General features: G+C 43.8%; 2 protein-coding genes and 1 non-coding gene across 10 annotated transcripts in view; all 3 read left to right on the top strand.

The window, feature by feature from the left end:
* Window positions 1–632: 632 nt before the first annotated feature.
* SFT2D2 (SFT2 domain containing 2) lies at window positions 633–23,508 on the top strand. 6 transcript variants are annotated; one of them, XR_014053372.1, is made up of 9 exons: window positions 633–751; window positions 5,996–6,082; window positions 6,327–6,412; window positions 11,838–11,919; window positions 13,875–13,910; window positions 13,999–14,057; window positions 15,967–15,996; window positions 17,067–17,166; window positions 17,803–23,508. XR_014053372.1 is itself a non-coding variant. In XM_081489178.1 (8 exons), exons 1-8 carry the CDS (start codon window positions 689–691, stop codon window positions 17,840–17,842), a joined length of 483 nt encoding a protein of 160 aa, XP_081345304.1. In that variant the 5' UTR covers window positions 633–688; the 3' UTR covers window positions 17,843–23,508. The 6 variants fall into 6 exon arrangements, 3 of the variants coding, with proteins under 3 accessions (XP_081345304.1, XP_081345306.1, XP_081345305.1); XR_014053371.1 differs by having other exon boundaries at window positions 17,067–17,122; window positions 17,803–18,439; XR_014053373.1 differs by lacking the exon at window positions 15,967–15,996 and having other exon boundaries at window positions 13,999–14,092; window positions 17,067–17,122; window positions 17,803–21,760.
* Window positions 7,044–7,116, top strand: TRNAW-CCA (transfer RNA tryptophan (anticodon CCA)). The gene has a single exon. It is a non-coding gene; the product is annotated as a tRNA-Trp (tRNA).
* Window positions 20,075–23,913, top strand: part of TBX19 (T-box transcription factor 19) — a 71,351-nt gene continuing 67,512 nt past the window's right edge. For all 3 annotated transcript variants that reach the window (XR_014053370.1, XR_014053369.1, XM_081489177.1), the window contains exon 1: window positions 20,075–20,225. The gene's annotated coding sequence lies outside the window, so the exon portion shown is untranslated. The remainder of the gene's footprint in view (window positions 20,226–23,913) is intronic.

Below are 23,913 nucleotides of genomic sequence, written 5' to 3'. Positions count from 1 at the left end.
ACACCAAAAAACACAAAACAATATAATATACTTTCCCCCACTCCCTCAAGCAAGTTCTACCCTTTCTGCCAAAATCAGTCTTCTGGATGCATTTCCAGTTGGAATTACAGTAGTGTTTGTTAACTTTTCCATTAAGCTTATTAGATTAAATTTACTCCAGTTGGCCTCAAGTGATTTTTAAACAGTTGTTTACACTGTCATTAGGACAAGAATGCAGATTCCTCACAGCATTTGTTTATAAGTTTGCACCCACACCAGAGGGCGTGTGGGGCACAGGAAGATGGGTTCCAGGCTTCAGTCTTGTTTCTGCAGTGCCTTTCATGTGCTAGGGACTCCGCGTTTGTCAACTGAACCTATGGAGGGCCCCCAGAAGGGAGGGCTGCCGCTTGGAGTGTGGAATGCAGCGCTGCACGCAGAACCACAACTTATCCTAGCTCGACAGACCTTAAATCCAGCTCTTCCGGCCCACCCCTCCTTCCCTGATCAAAATCAACCGGAGAAAGAGGGCGGGGCGTAGGCGGGCTGTGGGCGTGGCCTCGCTAGGCGCCTGCGTGGGCAGGAGCCAGGTGGGCAGGTACTTGGGCGGGGCGCGCTGTGGTTGGTGGCGGCTAGGGCCGCAGCCGGAAGAACCTGCGACTTAGCCAGCGCAACAGGCGGCTAGAAGGGCAGCCGGGGGACCAGTCCCGCCATGGACAAGCTGAAGAAGGTGCTGAGCGGGCAGGACACCGAGGACCGGGGCGGCCTGTCCGAGGTGAGTGCATCTTGGCGCCCCACCTCCTGGTCGCATTCTCCTTCTCCGCCCCGCGGCTGCTGCGCCCCTGCCGCGGTGGAAGGTCTGTCGGGGGCCTGGGAGAGCACCAGGCCCTCCCCCCAGCTCCGCCGGCTCTTGTTGCTGGCTGGTGAGAAAAGCATGCTGGACTTCTAGGATTTCTTGGAAAGCAACTCTGCCTGTTCCCCTTTCTCCTCCCCTGCAGGCTCAAGACCTTCGCGTTCCCCTCACTTCCCACCCCAAGTGCCAGGGCCCAGGCACTCTGCATAGGGCGGTTGGCATCTGTTTACTTTTTTGTCCTTCACCCTTTCAACCTTCCGCGCCCCATCCCCCCACAAAGGGAGGGCCACGCTGGAGCAAAACCTAGAAACATCTGCGAAGGAAAGGGTGGCCATCGGCGGCCCCGTTCCTGCTGGCCAGGGAAGAGGCTTTAGAGCCGAGCTGGGGAGAGGTCTCTGAGAACGTGGCGGAGGGAGTCCCCGTATAGATTGCCTGGGCTAGGCCTTGGTGAGGGTCCCTGCTCGATGCCTACTGCGTGACGGGACTTGCGGCCGCGCCCTGGTGCTCACGGCTGCGTTCTTGCTCGGTTTAAGTTGTGGGATGTGACACGCTCACCCGACATTTGTGTACACTGTTGCTGTAAATTGCCTCCAGGAAAACCGTGAATTCCTGGAGCTTTGGGACCACATCTTGTTTCTCTGCCTGCACGTAGACGTCTTAGACTTCATAGACGCCCAAAACCTTTTGAGGCCACCTGCTTGTGTGTTTAGTTTATTAGAAAGATTTGGTTGAGCTGAAACGTGGGCAGTATTACCCGCTATGTTCTAGAGCTACACAGTATGTTTATTGCCTATTTCTAATGCTTTGAGCTTTTGTTATTTTATTTTTTTCCTTTGTGGATGACAAAATAACATTTCTCTTTATTCTTTTTTGTATTCCATGAGCCTTGGTTTCCTCATCTGTAAAAAGAAGCCGTTGCACAAGATAATATAGCTTCTTTCAACTCTGTACCTAAGTTTTTCCTCTAATTTTCATCAGTGTCTTTAGTGGTTATCTCAGCATGCTGCTTTCACTTGGTTTTGCCGTTGTTGATTTTATGCTGAGTGACCCTGATACCTCCACCCCTCCATGAAATCTCAGAACCCTGAAACTTGCTGTCTGAATCTTCACCTTGAAGAAGTAACACTGTAGATGTTGAGTGTTACAGAAATTGGGGTTTAACTTTTTTTGGACAGTTCAAAGCAGCCTTTGGCTTCTTTTAAATCTATTGCCTTTATTAACTGGTCAAGGCTCAGAAGTAATTTCATTAGTTCCTTGTTCTTGATTTCTGGCTTCTAATATGAACCCTTAAGCCCAACCTCAGACTAGGCCTAAGCAAATTTAGATGGTTGACAATCATGCTTATCTTAAGTTTTATGCTGCACAGACTGTCAATAAGGTTTTAAAGCAGCTGGGGTTCAAAAGGGAGATGTTTTCTTTTCCTGAGGATTCTTGGGGAAACAGTGGGAATTATGCAGTTATTTTGATTTAGAAAACCATCATGAAGTGGTAGACAGATCTTCAAGAGTGAATGATGGTAATACAGATTGAAAATATAAATGCTGCGTTTGTTTTTACCTAAAATAGTGAACACCTATGTTGGATACAATGAAAGGCTTTAAAGAGTTGTAAGCTCAGATATGTAAAGTCTGTTTTAGAAAGACTAGGTGCTTCTCTCTTGTTCTAAAGCACTGCTGTCAGGTTCCTCTCTCTTGAGTGTGCGATTCCTGATTGCGTACATCACTGTGTGGCACTTCCTGAGTCTGACTCTCAGGAAGCATTTTGCATCCAGCTGAATCACTTTTGGTGGCTTTTGGCTTAGTTTTTACTAATTAGGTCCAGGCCACCTTGAAAATGTTGGTCCTGACTTGTCTCACATTTCCGATGCTTTTAAGGCTTGAGGATGCTGGTGAAATTTCTGTTTTGTGTGTGTGTGTGTGCAGTTAGACTCGGTGACCTTAAAGTCTCTTTACATTGAATTATAAAAGCTGTCAGATGTCACCAGAAATGAGTGCTTTAAAAAAATGTTGTTCTTTTAATGCAAACAACAGAAGTATGATTAGTTCTGTTTCTCCTACGTATGAAAATGCAGAATTATAAAACTTGCCTGGTAATGTCTAGTCACAGATGGCTTCTTGGTGAGTTTTCTAATTGATAACCTGGTCTTCATAAATCCAACTTCAACCTTTATTTTCTGTGGGCTTTCTGAAAATAGAGGCTATGTGTTTTCTCTACAGGATTGTAGGGATGAGGAAGGTCTGAATGGTACCTGGTTTGAAAGCACAGGAATGAAGCAGTGTTCCTTTCTCACTTTCTTCTGGTTACCAATCCTGTTTTCCTGAATGATTCTCAGTTTTTCTTATTTTGGCAAGAGCCCCTCTTCTCTCCACATCCCAGAGTCAAAGGGACCTTTGTGCATAACTACCAGTCAGACAGCCTAGGAGCTGTTTGCCTACAGGTTCTATCCAGGTGCTATTCCAACTACTCTAATTTCCAAAAAGTGCACTAGCAGTTTCTAGAAACCGTGAATTTAGGGAGTTATTTTGCATCAACACGGTTGGTCTTCACAAACTGACAAAAAGAAGTGTTTGGTTTTTGCTGGGTCCAGTTGGAACTGGAGCAACAGCAACAGCTTCCTCTGGCCTGTGACCAAGCATAGGTGTGAAAGAACTTGCCATTACGTGGATGAAAAATTATGGCCTCCTCCCCCATTTTGGTAAATAGGGTGACATTTGGATGATGGTCAGCTTGAGAGACGTGTAGAACCAACGTGTTACTTTCCTTTCTGAAGGTAGAAACCAGAACTTCCTATAACAAATGATTTTAATTTTTACAAGAGCTGGCAGCTCATCATCCTTTTGAGGCTATTTTGTGCTTTAAATGCTAAGGCCATATCAGGTTGATACTTTGTGGCTTATCCTCTTTAAAAAACAGTTCAGTTCAGTTCAGTCGCTCAGTCATGTCCGACTCTTTGCAACCCCATGAATTGCAGCACACCAGGCCTCTCTGTCCATCACCAACTCCCGGAGTCTACCCAAACCCATGTCCATCGAGTCAATGATGCCATCCAGCCATCTCATCCTCTGTCATCCTCTTCTCCTCCTGCCCCCAATCCTACCCAGCATTAGGGTCTTTTCCAGTGAGTCAACTCTTCGCATGAGGTGGCCAAAGTATTGGAGTTTCAGCTTCAACATCAGTCCTTCCAATGAACACCCGGGATTGATCTCCTTTAGGATGGATTGATTGGATCTCCTTGCAGTCCAAGGGACTCTCAAGAGTCTTCTCCAACACCACAGTTCAAAAGCATCAATTCTTCGGCGCTCAGCTTTCTTCACCGTCCAACTCTCACATCCATACATGACCACTGGAAAAACCATAGCCTTGACTAGACGGACTTTTGTTGGCAAAGTAATGTCTCTGCTTTTAAATATGCTATCTAGGTTGACCATAACCTTCCTTCCAAGGAGTAAGCGTCTTTTAATAACAGGTGACTCTTAAAATGTCTCTGTAGATGCCAAGCAATCCTATCCAATCTCGCCACCACACTTTTTTTTCTCATATAGCTCTGTTCCTTTTTCCACCTTGACAAGCACCTTCTTTGGTGCTTGCATGAGTAGCAAGAGTGGTAGCTTTGATTTTTTTCCTCTGTCCTCAGTAGGAGGTTGAAAAAGGGTCTAACCTGATTTTCTGGGATGCCAGTAAAGCCTGGTAACAGCATCACAAGGCTCATTTTGGGGGAGAGTGTGAAATCAGATGGCTCTGCTGTCAGCTTCTGACCACCTGCTCCCCCTGCACGTCACCGTCTCTGATCGTGCCATTGGTGCATTCTGTTGCCATGTGTTTCTGCAGGTGCTCTTTGTGGGTTTGTGTACATGTGTGTGTGAGGGGGTTTGCAGTGTCATGAGCCCACTTTCAATATGTATGAATAGGTGGGACAGGAGAGCCCCTTTTGATAAGCTGCCCTAAATACTTCTCTTGTGAGTGGAGAGGAAGCATGTTGTAGCAAGACTTGCCATGCCAGGGGGAGCCTCTGGTCCTGTGCTTCTGGCTTCTGGTTTGACAGGAAGTTTGGAGACAGGGTTGAGAACAGGCTCCTAAGCTGGGAGCAGTCAAGGCGGTGCCCATCTAGTGACCTTCACAGCCTCTACCACACTACCTTCTTCCATTAGCTGTGGGGATGTGGAGTCTGTAAGCTCTTACCACATGGCCTGGTGGATGTGCTGTCCACTTGAGGTGAGGCCTGGGTGAATGAATATACATGGGTCCTGGCTGCCCTGCCTCAGCTGGGCTGGAGGAAAGGCCTTTGGTCTCCCTGGCAGCTACCTGTGCAGCTTGGAACAGCTGTGGCCCCTGCATGAGGTGAGCAGGCCTCATGCCTCTGGTGCAGACACCTGACTGTCATCTTTGACATGGGGAAAAAAGCCTCAAGAGCTACTCATAGGCTCCCTTGTTTTAGCAGTTTTTCTGGAAATCTTGGCCTCTTCTGAACTTTGCTCTTGGGAAGGATTAATTGTGGTGGCAGAGAGGGATGAGTAGGACAGTCATTAATTAACTAGAATCCATCTCACATGAGGGTGGCTTGGCTGATGCCAACATCTTGAAGAACAGTTTCTACCAAGAGTGAATAGACTTGGATAAGAATCCTGATTAGGATGAGAGTCAGACTCCTCCCGGGTGCTGGAAAGGCCAGCAAAAGCAGTGAGTGACAAAACTTGGCTGGTTGAATTAGGAGATGGTGCCCCATGGACCCAACTGCCCGAGTGCCACTCCTGTCTCTTCCCCTTTTCCTGGGCCCCTACAGGCAGAGCTCATGCCTGTCCAGTTGTGCTCCTCATCTTGCTTGGGCTGCCGTAAGGGCTCAGGCTACTCTAGGATCTTCTGCAGTCTTGCCTTTCTGTTTGTGAAATGCATTGTGCTTAAGGCAGAGAGTTTTCACCTCTGGAGATATTCAGCCAGAAGCTTGGTAGCCTCTAATTAGCTACAGGAGAAGAGATTCGTGGGACAGATAAGGAGCTGGATTCAGTGACTCATGACGGCTGTTGTAGACATGACCAAGTAGGAGTCTGTGTTCCTGCCTTCCTCAGTACAAATTCTAAATTTAATTATGTGTATCCTTTGTTTTGGTGATTAAATATGCATACACATGTATGTAATTAGTTTTTTAATTTTATTTTTTAACTATTTCAGGTTGTTGAGGCAACTTCATTAAGCTCAGCTACCAGAATAAAAGGCTTCATTGTGTGTTTTGCTGCAGGAATTCTCTGCTCACTTCTGGTAAGACCTCTCTCCCCTCCTCCAATCTTTCCCTCTGCCTTTCTTCTCTCCTCTTTCTACTTTCATCAACCACCTTTTCTCTTTTGTTTTTCACTGAAATGCATGGATAAGAGGAGGGGGAGGTAACAGAGGCGGAGAGGAAGCTAAGGGGTGCGGGGAGGGAACAGGTTTCTCTGTGAACTCCTGGTTCTGTGGCTAGGGTAGAAGTTCCTCACATGCAAATACCCTGTGCCTTGTCTTACAGGGAACTCTTTTGCTCTGGGTGCCCAGGAAGGGACTATATCTCTTCGCAGTGTTTTATACCTTTGGTAACATCGCATCTCTTGGGAGGTAACAGTTTTGTTTTTTTCAAAATCTAACCTTAGCCAGTTATTAGATGGGGAAATGGATGTAGATTGTGTTTAGAGGGAGGTGAAGGAGGATGCTTCAGTAATTATAAGGATTTGGAGAGTAAAGAGGTCGTTAAAACACATCACTTTCATATCCTATCACTTCTATATATACATATGTATTTTTAACTTCAGTATGTATTTACATCTTAGTTCATCTTTGAAGTACCCCTAGGAGGAGGCAAGAACCACTTGTAAAAATTACCACTGTAATTTTACATGGCGCAGAGCAGTTGAATGACTTCTTCAAGATTTACAACTCCACCGTCTCCAACACCACCTTCTCCATTGCTCTAGTCTTACTGTTCTGCTCCTTGCTGATTGACTTACATGCTCCCACCTTGTGCTGGTCTCAGAGGATTCAAAGACAAACAGGGTTTGGTTCCTCACTGGTTGGCCAGGCAGACAGACATATAGGATATGGAGAGAGTGATGCTTGGGAGAGGGGCAGGTGGGCTGAGCTGATCTGACTCAACTTGGGGAGCCAGGAGGACTTTCTGTGGAGAAGGTGCTATCTGAGCTGCTCAGAGCTCTGGCATCTATCACTGCTCCTCTGAAGACTGTATAAGGCTTCCCTGGTGGCTCAGAGGTTAAAGCGTCTGCCTCCAATGTGGGAGACCCGGGTTCGATCCCTGGGTCAGGGAAGATCACCTGGAGAAGGAAATGGCAAACCACTCCAGTATTCTTGCCTGGAGAATCCCACAGACGGAGAAGCCTGGTGGGCTACAGTCCACGGGGTCGCAAAGAGTCGGACACGACTGAGCAACTTCCCCTTCCCCCCCGAAGACTGTATGCGTTTCCTATTGGGCTTCCCTGCCTCTTTTATGGACCCCTCGCCAGGCCATTTTCCACAGAACTGTGGAGTCACTCATTTTGTAGCCCAACTTACCCCCTTAGTGGCCCCCCATTCCCTCTCAACAGTTCAGTCCAGTTCAGTCACTCAGTCATGTCCAACTCTTTACGACCCCATGAATCGCAGCATGCCAGGCCTCCCTGTCCATCACCAACTCCTGGAGTTTACCCAAACCCATGTCCATTGAGTCGGTGATACCATCCAACCATCTCATCCTCTGTCATCCCCTTCTCCTCCTGCCCCCAATCCTTCCCAGCATTAGGGTCTTTTCCAATGAGTCAACTCTTTGCATGAGGTGGCCAAAGTATTGGAGTTTCAGCCTCAACATCAGTCCTTCCAATGAACACCCAGGACTGATCTCCTATAGGATGGACTGGTTGGATCTCCTTGCAGTCCAAGGGACTCTTAAGAGTCTTCTCCAACACCACAGTTCAAAAGCATCAATTCTTTGGCGCTCAGCTTTCTTCACCGTCCAACTCTCACATCCATACATGACCACTGGAAAAACCATAGCCTTGACTAGACGGACCTTTGTTGGCAAAGTAATGTCTCTGCTTTTAAATATGCTGTCTAGGTTGGCCATAACCTTCCTTCCAAGGAGTAAGCGTCTTTTAATGTCATGGCTGCAATCACCATCAGCAGTGATTTTGGAGCCCCAAAAAATAAAGTCTGACACTGTTTCCACATCTACTTCCCATGAAGTGATGGGACCAGATGCCATGATCTTAGTTTTCTGAATGCTGAGCTTTAAGCCAACTTTTTCAGTCTCCTCTTTCACTTTCATCAAGAGGCTTTTTAGTTCTTCTTCACTTTCTGCCGTAAAGGTGGTGTCATCTGCATATCTGAGGTTATTGATATTTCTCCCGGCAATCTTGATTCCAGCTTGTGTTTCTTCCAGCCCAGCGTTTCTCATGATGTACTCTGCATATAAGTTAAATAAGCAGGGTGACATTATACAGCCTTGACATACTCCTTTTCCTATTTGGAACCAGTCTGTTGTTCCATGTCCAGTTCTAACTGTTGCTTCCTGACCTGCATACAGGTTTCTCAACAGACAGGTCAGATGGTCTGGTATTCCCATCTCTTTCAGAATTTTCCACAGTTTATTGTGATCCACACAGTCAAAGGCTTTGGCATAGTCAATAAAGCAGAAATAGATGTTTTTCTGGAGCTCTCTTGCTTTTTCGATGATCCAGTGGATGTTGGCAATTTGATCTCTGGTTCCTCTGCCTTTTCTAAAACCAGCTTGAACATCTGGAAGTTCACAGTTCACGTATTGCTGAAGCCTGGCTTGGAGAATTTTGAGCACTACTTTACTAGCGTGTGAGATGAGTGCAATTGTGTGGTAGTTTGAGCATTCTTTGGCATTGCCTTTCTTTGGGATTGGAATGAAAACTGACCTTTTCCAGTGCTGTGGCCACTGCTGAGTTTTCCAGATTTGCTGGCATATTGAGTGCAGCACTTTCACGGCATCACCTTTGAGGATTTGAAATAGCTCAACTGGAATTCCATCACCTCCACTAGCTTTGTTCGTAGTGATACTTTCTAAGGCCCATTTGACTTCACATTCCAGGATGTCTGGCTCTAGGTGAGTGATCATACCATTGTGATTATCTGGGTCGTGAATCTGGAATGGGTGAATTTAACTCAGATAACAATTATATCTATTACTGTGGGCAGGAATCCCTTAGAAGAAATAGAGTAGCCATCATGGTCAACAAAAGAGTCCGAAATGCAGTACTTGGATGCGATCTCAAAAACGACAGAATGATCTCCGTTCGTTTCCAAGGCAAACCATTCAATATCACAGTAATCCAAGTCTATGCCCTGACCACTAATGCTGAAGAAGCTGAACTTGAATGGTTCTATGAAGACCTACAAGACCTTTTAGAACTAACACCCAAAAAAGATGTCCTTTTCATTATAGGGGACTGGAATGCAAAAGGAGGAAGTCAGGAAACACCTGGCGTAACAGGCAGATTTGGCCTTGGAGTACAGAATGAAGCAGGGCAAAGGCTAATAGAGTTTTGCCAAGAGAAGGCACTGGTCATAGCAAACACCCTCTTCCAACAACACAAGAGAAGACTCTACACATGGACATCACCAGATAGTCAACACTGAAATCAGATTGATTATATTCTTTGCAGCCAAAGATGGAGAAGCTCTATACAGTCAGCAAAAACAAGACCAGGAGCAGACTGTGGCTCAGATCATGAACTCATATTGCAAAATTCAGACTTAAGTTGAAGAAAGTAGGGAAAACCACTAGACCATTCAGGTATGACCTAAATCAAGTTGCTCTCAACAGGTGAAGTCCAAACCCCTCAGCATGCATGTGGGACAGACCCTTTCAGTCCTCTTCCTCAACCAGGCTCAACTTGGATTTCCCCCAAACGTTTTTGTTCTTTGCTGGGACTTTTTCTCTGCCTGGGGTCCTGGCCCATGTGCACCCCCTATTTGATGGGTACTTGCTTATTTGTCAGTACCTGACTTAAAAGTCACCTCTTCTATGAAACTTCTCTTAATTCCATTTTCCCCTTCAGAATCACTGACCTGCTCCTTTAAAATGGGCTCTGTCTATCCCATACATATTTAAGTGACAACACAGATAGCATTTTATTACACTGACTTGTTGCAGGTGTGTAAACCACTTGACAAGGGCTGTACTTCTGTCTTATTTGTCTCTACATGTCCCCAAATCTAGATCTTTTTCTGGCTGGAAATGTTAACCGAATGATTAAGTATAATGCACTGGACACCTTCCTGAAGTTTAATTTATTAATTCTTATGATAGTATAATGCTGGACCTTGAAGATGTCTAATCTTGCTCTAAAGCTCTCTCAAAGACTTAACTTTTGGGGAGTTTTGCTTTGGGTAAGTAGCGTAGGTTATAATGTAGAGTCTAGGTTGAGCAGAAATATATAGGTGTATTAGTCCAAAAGATGGAGAAGGCAATGGCAACCCACTCCAGTACTCTTGCCTGGAAAATTCCTTGGACAGAGGAGCCTGGTAGGCTGCAGTCCATGGGGCCGCTAAGAGTCAGAGACGACTGAGCGACTTCACTTTCACTTTTCACTTTCATGCATTGGAGACAGAAATGACAACCCACTCCAGTTTCTTGCCTGGAGAATCCCAGGGACGGTGGAGCCTGGTGGGCTGCCGTCTATGGGGTCGCACAGAGTCGGACACAACTGAAGCGACTTAGCAGCAGCAACAGCAGTCCAAAAGAACTATTTAACAAATCCTAATGGAGCTGACCCTTCATGGCATTGCTTGGGGAGATAATAAAGGGAGTGAATTATTTCAGCATGTGTCTAGAAGTTTGTGGCTTTACCTGTAATCTTTTATATTTTTGTATATGTGCTGCATTTAATTTTGAAGGCCTCCTTTGGCTCTTGCTTCTTGTTCAATGTAGGCTTAAGAGTGCACTCAGCTCAAACACTTGACCTGGCAGCCTTGAATTCAAGTGGAAACTTAATGACACTTCAAAGAGAGGTAGATTTATTTAACTTTTTTTTTTTTATAGAACACTTAGTAGCTAATGTCATCTGCTGGTTGGCTTGTGTGAAACACTGACTATAACCAGCTGCTCTTGGAGTGATGCTTCTTGTGGCATTTCTGTCAGGAGTCAGGAAGCATGACCTATAGCTGGCCCTGGCTCTTGCTGTGTTAGGCATGTCTGCTTCATTTGTGTTTACTCTTTCTTATTAGCCACCTCTCAAATTTCATCCCTGCAGAAGACATGCTAAACCTGTCCTTTGGAGCTTGGTAATCCAATAGATGTGGGCTGGAGTGCCAGCTGTGTGATCTTGGATAAGTTACACAAGTAAATTAACCTTTCTGAACTTCATTTTCTCAGCTCTAAAATAAGTGTAATAATACCTAACTGCCAGAGTAGTTGAGAGGATGAAATGGAATCATGTATGTGATATCTAGCATTTAGCAAATAGTCCACACATCATGGATGCTACTACTATCATCATTAGAATTATTCTCTGGAGATTATAAAAGAAAATGGAATTCTCTACTTATTAACATAAACTACCTAAGCCTGTAAGATATGTTTTTTCTTTTTTCAATTACCTGAGTCTTTTTGTCTCCATGGGTAGGTTGTTAAGCAGGCCAAGGTAGCACCTGTAAGAGAGGGGTCCTCTAGCCTAGTGGTTATGAGGGTAGTTCTAGAGTCACGCCTACATGCATCTGTAGCCTCCCTCTACCATTTTCTAGTTGGATGGCCTTGGATAAGTAATAAGTACTTCTGGATTTAAGTTTCTTCATCTGCAAAATAAGTATGGTAACTGTTCTGTGACCACTTCATAAATTGTTAATGGATTGAATAAGAATAAGGCACAAAGGCCCTGAGCACAGCATCTAGCACAGAGCTTTTCAGGTGTTGGTTGCTGTTACTGGTATCATTGCCACAGGTGAGCTGGAGCAGGTGATGAGGAGGCACCTTGGTGTCCCCAGTGTGGTTTTGTTCTGGTCTGAATGGCTGTATGTGTTTGCTTCTTAGCACTGTCTTCCTCATGGGACCAATGAAACAGCTGAAGCGAATGTTTGAGCCTACGCGTTTGATTGCAACTGTCATGGTGCTGGTAAGGTCTGCCTGTTTTAAATAGGAGTTTTTGTTTCTTCTGTTTGGAGTTTTATTCCTCTTAAATCTGTAGACTTCTACCCTTTTCTCTTTCATTTTCACTTACAACCCAATGTCTGTACCCACTGTGGCAGAAGGGGGCATCCCTTTTTTAAAATTTATTTTTATTAATTTATTTGGCTGTGCTGGGTCTTAGTTGTGGCATGCAGGATCTAGTTCCCCCATTAGGGATTGAACCTGGGCCCCTTGCATTGGGGGTGAGGAGTCTTAACCACAGGACTACCAGGAAAGTCCCAGGAGAATTCTTTATCTAATAATTTTTCTCTTCCTTCTGACTTGTGTTTTAGTTGGTATTAAGGTATTGCCAGTTCTATAAAGACCTCCCAGAAGGTGTTGCTTGTCAATTTAGCCAAACTCATGTGGTAATGGGCTTCCCAGGTGGCACTTGGAGTAAAGAACCTGCCTGCCAATGCAGGAGACATGAGATGTGAGTTCAATCCCTGGGCTGGGAGGGTCACCTGGAGTAGAGCATGGCAACCCACTCCAGTATTCTTACCTGGAGAATCCCATGGACAGAGGAGCCTGGCGGGCTATGGTCCATAGAGTCACAAAGAGTCAGACGTCACTGAAGCGGCATAGCATGCATGCAGGCATGTGGTAATAAGAGAGCTGTGACATCCTTCTGGTAGCAGGTGATGCCACATACAAGCAGAGCTTGGAGGGCATTACTCAGGAACACAGGTTTCTTTCTCTAGAGTGGGTGTCCAGTCTAACACGGTCTCTTTTTCTCCTTGCCATTATCTGACTTTGGAATCCTATTTGTTTTCATCAGTTTCCCTGTGGTGGGTCTGGTCTCCCTCTGGCTCAGCACTCCTGTTCCCTGCTGGTCACCGCAGTGCCTTAAGTCTTGTCCTGTCTTTCTGTCCCTAATGGGGAATGCCTCTCTCTTCCTTGGGCCATTTCGTTCCCTTGGACCATCCCATCATTCCAGACCATTTTCTCTGGACTTCTGTTACAATTATCAGTATTACAGTATTGTAACTTTATCCATATACTTCTATTTTTAGTTTTATTTGTGTACATCTCATTTGTTTAGATAGGTAAAAGTCCATTGCAACTATTTTGTGTTCTTTCAGAGCATTGGGTATAATGCTGGACACCAGTTTATTTCCATCATATTTATTGAGCAATTACTGATACAGCAGGATAGAGAGGACAAGCATGACTCACAGCTGGATTAATTGTTCTTGGCCGGCCCTGGATGTAGATGAGCGGGAGAAGGCTCTTGCAGAAAGAACTTTCTAAGAAAGGATGCAGGGGTGAGGAGAAGGCATGGGATTCCCTGGCAGTCCAGTGGTTAGGACTTTGTGTTTTCACTCTCATGGCTTGAGTCCAGTCCCTGGTCAGGGAACTAAGATCCCACAAGCTGTGTGACATAGCCAGAAAAAAAGAAGAAGAATAGAAAGGACTCGGGGAAAGAGGTGTAAACAGATACAAACAGATAACTGACTCATGGGCTCTGAGAGTGACATCCCATGTTAACCTTTGTCCTTGCATGCCCTTTCTACTCCAGAGACTATAAAGAAGTGTGTGTTAAGCCTACTTTAGCACATTTGAATGGAAAGATGGATGGATGGGTAGACCAGAAATGTGCTTGTATTTGCTGGGCAGAGATTTTGAGAAAATTTGAAAGTAGAAGAGGATCTTCCTTCTCTTTTTAATCTACATGAATTCTTATTGACAGTTTCATTTGAACTCTTCTGCCAAAACATGGGTTCTGAGGTAGCTTAGATGCTTTGAAGTAATGGATGCATTTGGTTGCTGTAATAATCACAGAATCTGATTACTGCAGTTTGATGTGCTGTTGTAAGTTTGTCAAGAATGATGTCTTTACAGTTTTTCCCTTCCCTGTTGTCATTGTCACTACATTAATTAACGTTTCCATTCTCTCTCTAGTTGTGTTTTGCACTTACCCTGTGTTCTGCCTTTTGGGTAAGTGTTTTTTTTTAATTTTCCTTAACCTTTTTGGTGTATGCCTCTTGTCATACACATTCCTGTAACCATATCATTTTTCTTCCAGTGGCACAACAAAGGGCTTGCTCTCATCTTCTGCATTTTGCAGTCTCTGGCCCTGACGTGGTAAGTAACCTTTTTAGCTATCCCCTCCCACATCAGTCTCTGACTAATGCAGCTGAAGGAGATAAAATCCCACATGATGTGGGTAGGTGGATTAGGAAAACAGAAGCTTTTCAGTTTAAAAATCCTTAATGATGCAAGTCAAGTACACTGTAGAGCCACAACCTGTCAATTCAGCCCACTGCCAATAGGTGGCATTAGTGATCTTGAGTGGTCGTGGGAGGCTATTTGCCTACCGCTGCATTTTTGCTGGGCTCAGGGTTGTATTGAGATGTTGCTAACATTATTCAACCATTCACGTCCAGTAAGGGCGAGGACAATGAAGTATTGTAGGGGCTGGTAAAAAGAGGCTTGTGAGTCAAACATAATTAAAGAAAAGGGAAACTGGCAAAAAAAAAATCATGAGTGTTATATTTATGGTTGGATCAATCATTTAACAGACGGACAAAAAGTGTCACTGTCCAGGAACAGACTGATGAAATGGAAAACCGTGTGGCTGTGGGCTGTAGCACGACCAGAGAACTGTGGCCCAGAGCCCAAGCATAGAGAAAGGACCACTGGAGACGTTATTATTCAAAACCATAGATGGTGCTGTAGGTTCATGACCATCTCAAACCTGTCCAAGCACGTATGGAAACAATAGCTTCTGAGACATTGCTGTAGTATGTTCACAGTTTATCAAAGGATGGTATCTGCCAGGACAGTTTCATAAAGATGTGACTGGATCTACTTTGGGAAAGAAATGTTGGCTCTAATGCAAAGAAAGGAGAACTGAAAGTTTTAAAACTTCCGGGGATCAAGTGTAGTCTTATTTGATAGAATTCAATCTTGAGACTGCATGCTTAACATCCATTCTTCCTTTTAGTAATTTTGGACTTTTGAATAAATGTACTTTCAAAATGCCCTTTGGAATTTACTCTGTTCCAAGTAAGTGAGCTTCTGTACATAGTGAGTGTCAGAATCAGAGAAGGATGGCCTGATTTTAATATGATGCACACAGTGTGTTAATGTATTGAAAGGGCCTGGTGTAATGGCTTATGTTTATATTTTGGTTTTCTTCTAGAGGCAGAAATTAGTCCTCACATGCACATGCCTTTCTTTGCTTATAGACTGATTACGAAGCCAGTTTTTAAAGGTTTGGCATTCATATGGGCACAGGCAAATGGCCCTGTTACAATGCTGATGTGTTCCAACGATATATGCCTTCTTAGGGCTGATTGACTTCCAGCCTGCCTAGCACCCAAGCCTGGTCTTTTAGGGTGTGGCCAGCTTCCTCCCTGTGTGGTTCCCTCCTGGGGAAGGAGCTGAGTTAACTGAGACCACCAAGAAATCTGTGGGCTTGGGTTCTTAAAGAGTCATAGTTTAAAAAGAAGAATCATAGCTTGCTTATACTTTGATCCATAGAGTAGTTGGTAGTGTGTTTCCCCAACTTTACCTATTCTCTTTTCACTTCTTTTACAATTAATAGGCACAGAGCAGAAAATTTATCCCAGTTGGGTAGAAAGTACATTCTGTTGAGGATTTGTAAAATATTAGGGGACAACTGATCTGGATCTTATTTAGTGTTCTTTAAGAATAGGGCTCCTAGGATATCTGGAATCTGTGTGTTGTAGCTGATGTTGCTGGCTCCTTTGGTTAAAGATTAACCCCATGAGGCTGAGGTGACAGTTATCGCCACATGGGCCTTTTGCCCTCCAACTTTGATTACAGATGATACTCGCTTCCCTGTTATACACATGACACAGTGTGTGTGTATGCTTGTGTGTGTGTGCTTGTGTATGTGTATATGTGTGTATAGGTGTGTGTGTGTTCATGTACCCTCCACACATTGCAGGTGCTCAGAAGCCCAGTTCACTGTGTAATCTTCCACTCCCTTCATCTGACTAGATCTTTTCTTTGTTTTTCATTGTAGGTACAGTCTTTCCTACATACCATTTGCAAGGTAAGACTGACTCTCCTTAGGATTGTAACTTCAATTATTTGGGGATGAGGGTATGTTTGCACAGGTCCTTTTAGTTTAGGGTGGTTTTGTAGACCTCGTGCTATTATATATTTACTAAAAGTCCTTGAGACAAATAGGCAGATGTTATACATCTATTTTATGATTTTATACATTTGTAAGCTGAGGCTCATCCCCAGCCCCATCTATAATACAACCAGTGATGGTCGTTGACCCAGGTCTACCAATTCCTGATGCTGGGAACATTCTGCTGTGATAGATAGATAGATAGATAGATTCCTTATCACTCTTTTAACCTTTAACTTTGTGGATATTTTCTTAAAGGTGATTATCACCTTAATAATCACTGAGCAAAGGATGGAAGGTTCATGCTTGTTTTCTTGCCCTATCCCACTGAAGGAACATTTCAGAAAAGAATTCATAAAGGGAAGTAAGTAGGGCCAGAACTCTGGAGGACTGCTGTTTCCTAATTAGCAGTGTGACCGTGGGCAACTGACTTGACCCCACCTTGGCCTGAAAGGACTCATGATAACTAAGAATAGTTTCACCCCTTCTCACTCTGAGCTTCTGACCTCAAGACTTCCTTAAATTAGCACTTTCAGTGATCTCTATCTCTGACTCTGTTCTCATGTCACTCTTTAATTTCCATTGTTTTATAACCTGTTAACTAAAAAGGGGCTTTTCCTTAACTGTGTTAAGGAAATGAGAAGTGTGGGAGAGCTGGGAACGAGGAAGAGCAGGCTTAAGTTTCAACGCCTTCCAAGCCTGTGTCTGACAGTGACCAGAAGATGCTGGGGAGTGACTGATTAGACAGGAAGTTAACCAGCTCATTATGTTAAAGGCTGTGTGAATAGATTTTCCAGGTTCTTTAATATGTTATGTATATTGTGAGCTGCCACGAGGGATCTTACTTGGTCATAAAACACTTTCTTGTGCATCTGCTGGGACTTCAGTGTGGAGCGTATCTTAAGAAATGCAGTCCTAGAATTATCTTGATAGTAAAATACAGTGGCTGTTCATGTGAATGCATTCTCTCATGCTCCCTCCCTCAGGTGACTCTAGCATCCTTAGCACAAGTGCAGCTGAGAACACAGAGAATAGAGCTTGGGTGAGAAGTTTTAGCTGTGGAGGTGGGATGGACATGCCTGCTTGGTGAGCATAGTAATTTGCTAAGCCCTCACTCTTTTCTTGCATGCTCTACACTGAATTCCAAGGAGTAAGTGCCTGAGTTAGGGCTCCTACAGCGGGGTCACAAGTGCTCAGTCCTCATAGAGAGCTCCATGTGCTAGGGAACTGCACGATGTCTCTTAACAAGTTTCTACTGCCTACTTAGAAAGGCCCTAGTGCCTATTTTATTTCATGTTTTTAGTGCCTTCTGCACTTCTGGTTGATATTAAAGTACACAGTCCTGACTAATTTTTTGGTTTCAGAAAGTTTCTGCTTTCTTCCTATTTTTCCCTCTAATTGTCAAGATAGCTGTAGTTTATTAAATACCTCCTCTGCTCAATGCATTAATCCCCAAACTGGTCAGTAGGATAGGTGGGAACTGCCCTTTTACAGACGAGGAATTTGAAATTCAAATAAGGCAAGTAACTTGCCCAGTATAACATTGCTAATAGATGTTGAAGCTGAAGTTGATGCCATGTAGATATGACCTCATTCTAGGTGCTTTCTGCTCTGCAGCATGCTACTCTGGGTGCCTAGGAAACCTCAAGGAGGGCCTTTACCACTTCCAGGAGGCTTTGGGGTGATGATCTCCTGTTTTTCTTTGTGTTTTTTTTCTCCCAGGGATGCTGTAAAGAAGTGTTTTACCGTGTGTCTTGCATAACACACAGCCAGTTTTGCAAAACTCTGGAAAGCACCGTGGATGGATGTGGGTGGACTGTGTTGTAAATATCTTCTAAACCTCTGTCTCACAGACATGTGCCTTTGATCTTGCAAGCAACGTGTGGCTTGCATTTTGAACCTTTGAGGACTGCTTCTGGAGCAACTGTGTATTCCCAAACCCAAATGTCTGTCGCATGATACAAGAAATGGGTTCTATATCTGACAGAGTGGAATCTTCCTCATATACCTTTGGATGGTGTTCCACTGAGTTCTTATGAGTGAAAACCTTGTTAGCAACAGCAGATAAGCCTTGGGAGCCAGTGATTCCCAGTTGGTGACAGATGGCCCCATTGGAGACTCAGGTGCAACAGGAAGGGATAGAGTTTGGGAGTCAATGGGACTTTGTAGATTTGTCCCTCAGCGTGTCACACCTGTCTCATACAACATGGATGTACTTCTACTCTGGTGTCCAGGAATAAGCTGCCATCCTGACATTTGAACACGAGCCTGTGAAGAGCCTGGCTGTGGAATGAGGTAGAAAAGCACTTTCTGATAATGTGTGTTGTTTTTAAACCTGAACAGCTCTCTTCTGATTCCACACTTGACTATGGAACGTATTTTCTCTCCTTTTTTTTTTAATGGAATGTAGTTGCTTTACAGTGTTGGGTGGGAATGTATTTTCTAATGCTCAGTGCATACTCTTTTTCTTGGGTTTTCCTTTCTTTCTTTCTCCCTCCCCAATGTATCTTCACTCTTGACCTCCTAGAACGAGATTGAAAGAGAAGAAAGCTGCAGCAGTAAATACTAGTGTTTTCTTTTGGACAGGAGCCAGTAGGCGGTGAAAAACCACTCTGCTCTCTGCTGTATTTTGCCCCCACCACCTTTATTTGTAAATGTTTGCTTTTAAACTGATTGTATTTTCCATTCTGCCCTGGAATGGGGCCAGGGGAGAGTAGGTGGGAAGACAGAGCCCAACCGTGGAGCCAGCAGAAAGTAGACACGCCTACCCAGTGACCTTTAAACAGTCCCAGTGTTTTGCACTGGAGCCTGTGCTGGAAACAGTGGGAGAAGACAGCAGGGGCTGCAGAGTGGCCATATCACAGCCTGATGCCTGATCACAGACAGACTGCTTTCATGTCCCTGATCTTGTCTAGTCCTGGTAAGAGCCTTGGGATGAAGCAGAGATTGTTAACCCACTTGGAAGTCCAAAAAAAGTCAAGGGTCAGAGAAGTTACTAGATCAACCCAAAATCAGAATTGATGGCAGAACTGAGTCCTGAGCCTGGGTGCCCCTGCTTCATTCCCCTTTGTAACCCGCATTTCTGGATGTGGCTCTGGTGATATCTCCTGTAACTATTTTCCCCATTTTCATCAGTCAAGCTTGTTCCTTTTCTGGCCCCAGTCCTCCACATCATTGTATCTTCTCCTGCTTAGTCTGCCTGTGGGAAGCTTCCTCCTGCATCTATGGCCTCTTCGTCAGTTCTTTTGTGCCCATTTGCCCCTCCTTGCTGCATGACCATTAGAATGTCCTGTATTGATCATCAGAGCTCTTGGCATTGCAGGGCCTCCAAAGTCGCCTTCAAAGCCAGTCTATTTGGGTTTGCCTTTCTTTTCTTCTTCCAGGTCTGACCTGTCCACTCAGGCTCTTGCTCTGGGAGTCACCAAACCAAAGGCAGTGTTCCACCTCTTGTCTCCTTGCTTGCTAATCGCTGAATTTTTTTCTCTGCTATAGCTGAGACCTCAGACTGGCAAGGCTTTTCTTCTGATCTGGGGAAGGTATGAACAGGCCTGATGGTGCCAGAGTGAGGAACCAATGTTACTGGGTCCTTTCTGGGCTGTTGAGGGCATCCTGTCTTCTGCTGAGACCCCTAATATACCTTCAGCTAGAAGTGGAAAGTATATACTACCATCTGGTTACCTTCACATGCCAGGTGCTTCCAGGAGACTGCTCAGATCTCAGAAGGGCCCTGAATGGGGCCAGAAGGAAGTCAGGAGTCCTCATTGCTTCTTCTCTTTAAAGCTGATGTGAAACTAACCTGGTCTCACTGTGAGCTTCAACTAGCCTGGAGGCCACAGACAGCCACAGGATCTCTGTGGCTAATCCCTCTGTACCTTTTTCAGAGGCTGGACTTGGACTTTGTGAGACATGAGGTCAAGAGGTCATCTGGCCTGTATGATGTAGTAGTGGTTAATGTGGGCTGTGAATTCAAACAGGTCTGGGTGAGTTGTGGCTCAGTCACATGCTAGTGTCAGGTTGAACAAGCTCCTTAACCTCTGGTCCTCACGTTGCTCATCTGTTTAAAAATAATGGGGATAATTGCTGCTGGATCATCGCAGGATATCAATGAGAAATGTGTCAAGTGCTTAGCAGGAGGCCCAGCATAGGTAAATATCTCAGTAAAAGGTGGGTATTATTATTTAAGCCTGACAATAATGGATGACCATTGAAGGTGACAGGGTGAATGTCTCTGATCATTAATTTATCTAAAAAAATTTATTTTGTAGTATGTGTCCGGCACTATAAATAGCACCATGCAACATCTCACTGAATATTCACAATAACTTTGCTAGACTAGCAGTATATGCTAAGTCGCTAGGTTGTGTCTGGCTCTTTGTGAGCCTACATACTGTAGCTCACCAGGCTCCTCTGTCCATAGGATATTCCAGGCAAGGATACTGGAGTGAGTTACCATAGACTAGCAGTCTTGTCTCTATTATTAGACATTATTAGACAAGGAACAGCCTCAGAAATGGTAAAGGGTCTGTACCAGATCTCACAGGCAGAGGACGCCAGTTCTTAGGTAAATGCTCCTGCTTTGTCTACTCTTGAGTCCTGTGGCCAGTTTGCTCAGACAGGTCCATTCCAACACCTTAGCAGCTCGTGGGTAATCTTGCCTTCCAGGGTCTTCCCAGATGCCTACATTTTTCTTTCCACTGCCTTACCTTTCAGTTGCTTCTCTACTTGTTCTTGTCTGCGGGGTTGTAGGTGTCCATTTCAAATGTATCGAAACCTGTTACCAAGCAACAGTGCTGGTTAAAAGCAACCCCATGGATGAGACAAGGAGTGGAGAGTTAGGGTTTTAGATCCTGTGGCTGTTCCTGGTCTCTTTCCCTGCTCCTCTGCCTTCCATCTTACCTGTTCATTGCTGGGTTAGATCTTTGCATTTTGGAATGAAGGGAACCACTGAGGTGGATCTTTTGTAGACAAGAAATGTGTTTGTTCAAGGCGGTGCTTCCAGCAGCTGGGTGGGAGGCTGGCCTGAACGCTCTTCCTTGGCTATGTTGGCCTGTGACCACTGTGCTGGGAGCAGCACTGCTGTCCAGTCCTGGAGGCCTGGCTTCCTCTTAGGTTTCCCCGCCCCTTAGAAACTGCTTGTCTGATGCTGGGCTAGTGTGTTTACTAACTCACTGCCCCCCATCTCCTGTTGCAGAGTTCTTCACTTTTGCCTGATGTGCTCAGGGGGGCCTCTGGCTCTCCAACTTCTCTGCATGGCTGTGCCCATGGCTATGGGCTGCTGAGCCCTGGGCCAAGGTTTCCTCTCTCCCTCCCAAAGACTGTGTTGTCTCTGGGACGGAGCAAACACTCTCTCTGGCTGAGCATTCTCATTGGCCTCATTATCAGTGCTTGGAGCGTCTGTGAATCACTCCTGTGTGGTGACTGTGGATTATCCACCCATATATCCTAATCAGTATATGCTCAGAAGCAAGAAATATAATCATGAAATGCATCTAAAATTACTTTTGGATACTTCCATTAGGAAAGATAATTAAGAAGAGGGTCATACCTTAAAAAAAAAATGGTGTGGGGGCACTGGTTTGGCAGCTTCTGCTTTTGATCTCTCCACGAGAGTGACACATGTTACAACACACGTGATGAGACTTGGTGGAATGAATTAGAAAATAAAACTGCAGCCCTGTGACTTCGGTATTCTTTTTGTATGGGGTTGCCTATACAAGGCTTGTCTTATCTCTTTGCTCAGATAACTTTTGACTAGAGTCGGCTGCAGAATTACAGATACTTCAGAGTTCGCAACCCATCTTTAAACTTCATTTTAAACAAATGAAAACAACAAAATCAGTGTTTAAGGTTTATAAAGTCATTTTGCTAGATAGTAGGCATCGTTCTTTTGATTTTAAAATCCAAGACTTAAGTTTTTAGATATGCAGTAGTTTCCTTGCAGTTAGCATTTTAAAAAAAGTGAATAGACTCTCACCTGATGTTAAATACCGATTTATATGTATGTAGCTCTTGAAAAGATTAACAAAAGAATTTACATTTAAAAGTCTACATTTTTTTTTTTTACCAATTTTTATTTAAAAAGTTGAGAAGTTAAATCATGTGACTTTAAAGTACCTTCTCATTTATAATTTTATGAAATTCTGAGATCTTGAGGGTTTTTTGGTCAAATGAAGAGGAGAGTGCTATGCGGTGTAGTTGCCCCCAGTTTACTTGGGGTAGGGCATTTAGTCCTACTTTTCAGTTATCTAGTTCTACCCTGAATGCCTTGATAACACTTAGTCCTAAGGCCCTGGTACACTTAAGCTTTGCTGTTGATGGCTCAGATTTCTGCCCCTTGGCTTCACAAAGCACTGGCAGAGATCTCGCTGCAGAGCTTGTGAGCAGAGTCCAGGGACCATCAGTGCCTTTGTTGATGTAAACTGACTGAATAAAATTATGTTCTTTCTTAGCTGGAGCTGATAAACTGATGATGAGCTTGAAAATGTACAAAGCATTTTCTATAGATGGAATGAACTGAAAGCAGGGAAGGGTATGTTCACTAGGCAGAAGGAGCATGGCTTATTTGAAGTGAAAGGTTAATCCATAGCATCGTAGTAAACAACTGCTACTGATGTGTATATTCAGAACAATGTCACTACATTTTTTTATTGGAGTATAATTTTTACAGTGGTCATTACATTTAATAAATAGCACCAAAAAATAGACATAGCACAGGCAAAAATTCCCTGATATAAATGGCTGCCTAGATTTAATATCAGTGTGGATCCATGGGAGCCATCCTTTGAGACCAAACTAAGACTTGCTCCTGGACAGAATGTTGCTTTCTGCCTGTTGAACTTCCAAACTGCAAGAAGAGGTTAATGCACCTTAAGTGTAGATGAACCTTATACTTGTTTAGTGTCTTAAAGGAGAACCATACTTCACATGCAATCTTGTGGTCTTAATGCTATGAAAAGTGCTTTCTTACCTTTTTCAATATATTTGCTTGACTTAGCCACTTTGAACAAGGAAAAAAAATTAAAACCTCTGAACTATGATCTTTTGCTGCTTTTGTACATTCTGATTGTGCAGTTGAGATTAAGGATTTTTAAAAGCCCATGGGGAATTTATATGCCTACAGAACACTGTGCCTGTTCTAATATGACAAGCTTTTAAGACACTTTGTTAAAAATTCAATTTTTATAATTGTATAGATACTAAGCTAATTTTGAATGCTGCTGATGGCATACCTGAATTTTTATATCAAAAAATATATTGTGTGCTGTTTTTCCTACCTTGAGATCCTATTTCATACAAAGAATATTGTTTTCTTTTTACTAATTCCTTTCAAAGAGAAAGAATTTTACTGTTAAGCAAGCTGTTTTTCCCCCAAATATCACAAAACTTTTTTTTTCTCCAATAAATGATAGCATTATGATCTTTAATAAATCTTGTGTTGTCTCTTATTCATGTTTGTTTTTCCAGGAGTCACTAAGCCAAATGAAGATTGCATGACTATGAGAAAAGACCATGTCTTTAATATGAATCTTTAATGGTAGCACATATCATAGGTACTTAAAGATGTGTTTTGAGATAAACTGATATGTTTATCCTTTTTTCAAATGACTTAGGATAAATACATATCTAAGGACAGTTTTAAAGGTTTTGAAATGTAAGAAATTTCAAGTGGTTATTCTGGAATATTCCTGTATACCTAGCTGGTTTAGTTACTTTGTGTAAACCAGGTTGTCAAATTAATTACTGTAAGGTTTTTAATAATAATATTTCCTATTCTTTTAATGTCTGTAGCACTTGTAGTTATGTCAGTTCTTTCATTGCTGATACTGATTATTT

This window comes from Giraffa tippelskirchi, chromosome 5, assembly GCF_054371585.1.
Source record: "Giraffa tippelskirchi isolate mGirTip1 chromosome 5, T2T-mGirTip1v1.2.pri, whole genome shotgun sequence".
Classification (NCBI taxonomy): domain Eukaryota; kingdom Metazoa; phylum Chordata; class Mammalia; order Artiodactyla; family Giraffidae; genus Giraffa; species Giraffa tippelskirchi.
This window is presented reverse-complemented; position numbering and strand designations above follow the sequence as displayed.